The sequence below is a fragment of the Salvelinus sp. IW2-2015 genome, linkage group LG25, assembly GCF_002910315.2.
Source record: "Salvelinus sp. IW2-2015 linkage group LG25, ASM291031v2, whole genome shotgun sequence".
NCBI classification, from domain to species: Eukaryota; Metazoa; Chordata; class Actinopteri; order Salmoniformes; family Salmonidae; genus Salvelinus; species Salvelinus sp. IW2-2015.
In genome coordinates, this window is record NC_036865.1 from 22295455 (window position 1) to 22298716 (window position 3262).

The 3262-nt window shown below is 43.1% G+C and overlaps 1 protein-coding gene across 2 annotated transcripts in view; it reads right to left on the minus strand.

Annotated features, from left to right (window-relative positions):
* Window positions 1–1424: 1424 nt before the first annotated feature.
* Window positions 1425–3262, minus strand: part of LOC111951853 (zinc transporter 6) — a 105075-nt gene continuing 103237 nt past the window's right edge. For both annotated transcript variants that reach the window (XM_023970113.2, XM_023970114.2), the window contains one exon: window positions 1425–2902. In XM_023970113.2, the coding sequence (XP_023825881.1) occupies window positions 2333–2902 (570 nt within the window). In that variant the 3' untranslated portion in view covers window positions 1425–2332. The remainder of the gene's footprint in view (window positions 2903–3262) is intronic.

Sequence of the window (3262 nt, forward strand, 5' to 3'; positions counted from 1 at the left end):
GAAATATTAGTATAGGCCTCCTTGCCTATATATGTCGACTTATGTTTTGTTGTCAGAAAACAATATATTTTACAATTGAGACTTCTGGCCCTGTGGCGAATGGAATTGACTTTGGATGTCTTACCTTTCACAAAGAAACCTTTGGGTTTATCCTAATGACACAAAGTTAAATAGCCTGAATGTGCCTACAGCTTCTTCACGTTCCCTATAGAATAGACTCCGAGAAGTCTTTCTTTACTGTAGGTAATTTATCTGTGCAATGGAGTACCACAGTATGAGTCATAATACCCATAACACCTAGTGATCAAACAAGGAACTGGTTCCAATTGTTTTTCCACCATTCATTTTTCCCATAGGGGATTTTAGAAACACTTAAAATAAGGGCTGTTTCGTATAGACTTACCCTGGCTTGACGTTTTGATAACCGTGTAAATCTCTGAAGGACAAGATGACTTTTAGCAATATATTCGCCTGTACTTACGCCCCCAAAATGTAACGCTAATTAGCTGCTAAAGTGGCTGTCATAAMGAACTACAAATGCCATGGTGACACATTGGTGCGGCTGGCTTCCGGGTTAAGCGAGCAGCATGTCAAGAAGCAGTGCAGCTTGGTGGGGTCGTGTTTCGCCTCTCGACCTTCACCTCTCGCGAGTCCGTACGGGAGTTGCAGTGATGGGACAAGACTTTAACTACTAATTGGATACCATGAAATTGGGGAGAAAAAGGGGTAAAAAGTATCAAATAATATATTTTTTTAAATGATAAGAATCTCTGTATTAACTAATGTTAGCTAAATGTAGCAAAATGTCTTTAAAATGGAAAATTCTTTGAACAATACCTGTTAGCAAAGGTGTCAGCTAGAGATGATGTGCAGGAGCTTGCAGGGATTTGTAGTTTTGCATGATGTCTACTTTGACGCTAATTATAATTTTCGAGTCAGAGTAAATAGAGCTGAATATATTGATAAGTCACCTTGTCTGAGAGAGATTTACATGATTATCAAAAAGTCACACCAGGGTAAGCCTACAGGAAACAAGCTCTAAAGAGAGCATGTTTAAAACATGAGAAAATGGACAAGAAAAGGGCCTTCTGATGTTGCCCATCCATGAGCCTATAATTTGGGCTAACTGATATTAGTCATATATTAATAGGTACATAGGGAACATATTCCAGTTTTAGACTGAATATCATATCATAGATCCTACATGCCCTTGTATAGTCCTCTTTTTTGGTTACTGTGATGTGCTTACATTTCTTTTATTTAAATACCAGACTGTTTCACGCTGCGCTATCCATGCAGTAAGCTGGCAGCTTCGCAAGGCTAATTTTATTTAGTCAAATGCAAAATGAAAATGTCAAAATTTTCCAAACACACATTGTATGAAAGACTGTAAACATGAAATGAAAACAAAACTCAAAGACAAATTCAAGAGGAATGTGTTTATTACATGCCAGACAATCATCTCCTATATGCGTCACTTTTATGTATGATAGTCTTCACCATTCGCCATCAACATCTCAACAGGTAGCCCATGGAAAGTGTTTTTTAATCAACTTCTTAAAGCTTCGATTGGAATATTATGTTGGAACACTAAAGTAGGCCTACCTGCATTTTTTAAAATGCAGACAGCTGACAATTCTCATTCCACTGAGTCACCAAACTCATTGGAGTCTTTCAACGGACATAGACATGACCTGGAAAGTTCAAGTATGTGACAAACAATAGGGCAATTACAGTGATTTTACATGAGTTTGCATTTAATTTATTGTAGACTAGACTGAACTGGAAAATGATACAGTACGTATTTGTTTCCATAAAATAGTAGACGGTATAATACATACATCACAATGAGGTTAGCATCAGGAATCATTATAGTGTATCAAAGTGATGCTTCTAATACAGAAGATAATGAGGCAAAACATGAGTATGTATTGCCCAATTATGTATTGTCCCTTCATTAGGTCACTTTTTCTACCTAAACATATCACTCCCATCTTGTGATGGCCATCAACCAAGGGAATAACTGTTACTGAATCAAATATTGAAGTCCTAAGAGCACGAAAGTGAATTCATGGTTTAATGCACACATTCATGGTACAAAAGCAATAGAGCTCTTCCACAATTCTCAAACAGAATAACTTTTAATTTGAACTGGCATACAAAGAAAGAACACAGGCCTACTGTTAATTTCCAACTCATTAGCTTTCCGAAGAATAATACAAAAAATATACAAAGATAGAAAATCAACCTATGGTCAGAATGGATGTCCTGGTTCCATCAAAAATAAATACCATAATATTTTCTCTCTAATATCCCACTCATGTTCTAAACATCAGGGTCTGTACTGGCTGTACTGTGATGGGACAGGGATGCTTCCAAATCGCTGTGGCGCTGCACCTAAGGCAGTTCTGAAACCTTGTGACGAAGGCATCCCTGCACCCATTCCCAGGTTCATCCCTATCCCCATCCCCATCCCAATCCCCGGCCGGACTAGGTCCTGGTTGAGCATGCTGGTGTAGGGGGTGGCTCCGTAGCTGAGGCCCATGCCGTAAGACCTGTGAGGCTGGGTGTTGGGGAGCACCACAGGGTGGACATGCCTCCCAGGGGTGTTGAAGGAGAACTCTGGCGGCGGGCTGCTGGGTTTAAACGGGGTGGAGGTGAGATGATTAATGTCCTCCGAGGGTTTGGGGGGAGGGGGAATGAAGCTGGACAGAACCCCGTAGTCAGAGGGTCTGAGTGTGCCGGCTGGGAGCGCCTCGGCCACGAGGGAAGGCCGGATCCAGTCATCCTTGAAAATCTGAACCGTCAGCGTGGACACGAGGGGGAAGAGGCGGTTGGTCACATGGGCCAGCACCATCTGCTCGTTGGCATCCCGGCGTATTCGGACGTGGACGGAGCCAGCCTGTACACAAAGCCGGTGGAGGAGACAAGGAGTTAAAGAGACAGTCTTTGTTTACTCTACGTCCTCCCTCCAGTTCTCTACCTCCCTCCAGTTTGCTCTCTACCTCCCTCCAGTTCGCTCTATCCCTCCATACAGTTCGCTCAATCCCTCTCTCTAGTTCGCTCCCCTCACTCGAGTTCGCTCTCTGCCTCCCTCCCTCAAGTTCGCTCTCTGCCTCCTTCCCTCGAGTTCCCTCTCTGCCTGCCTCCCTCCCTCGAGTTCATTCTCTGCCTCCTTCCCTCCCTCCAGTTCGCCATCTCAATCTCTCTGCCTCCTTCCCTCCAGTTCGCCATCTCGCACGCTCTCTGCCACCTTCCCTCC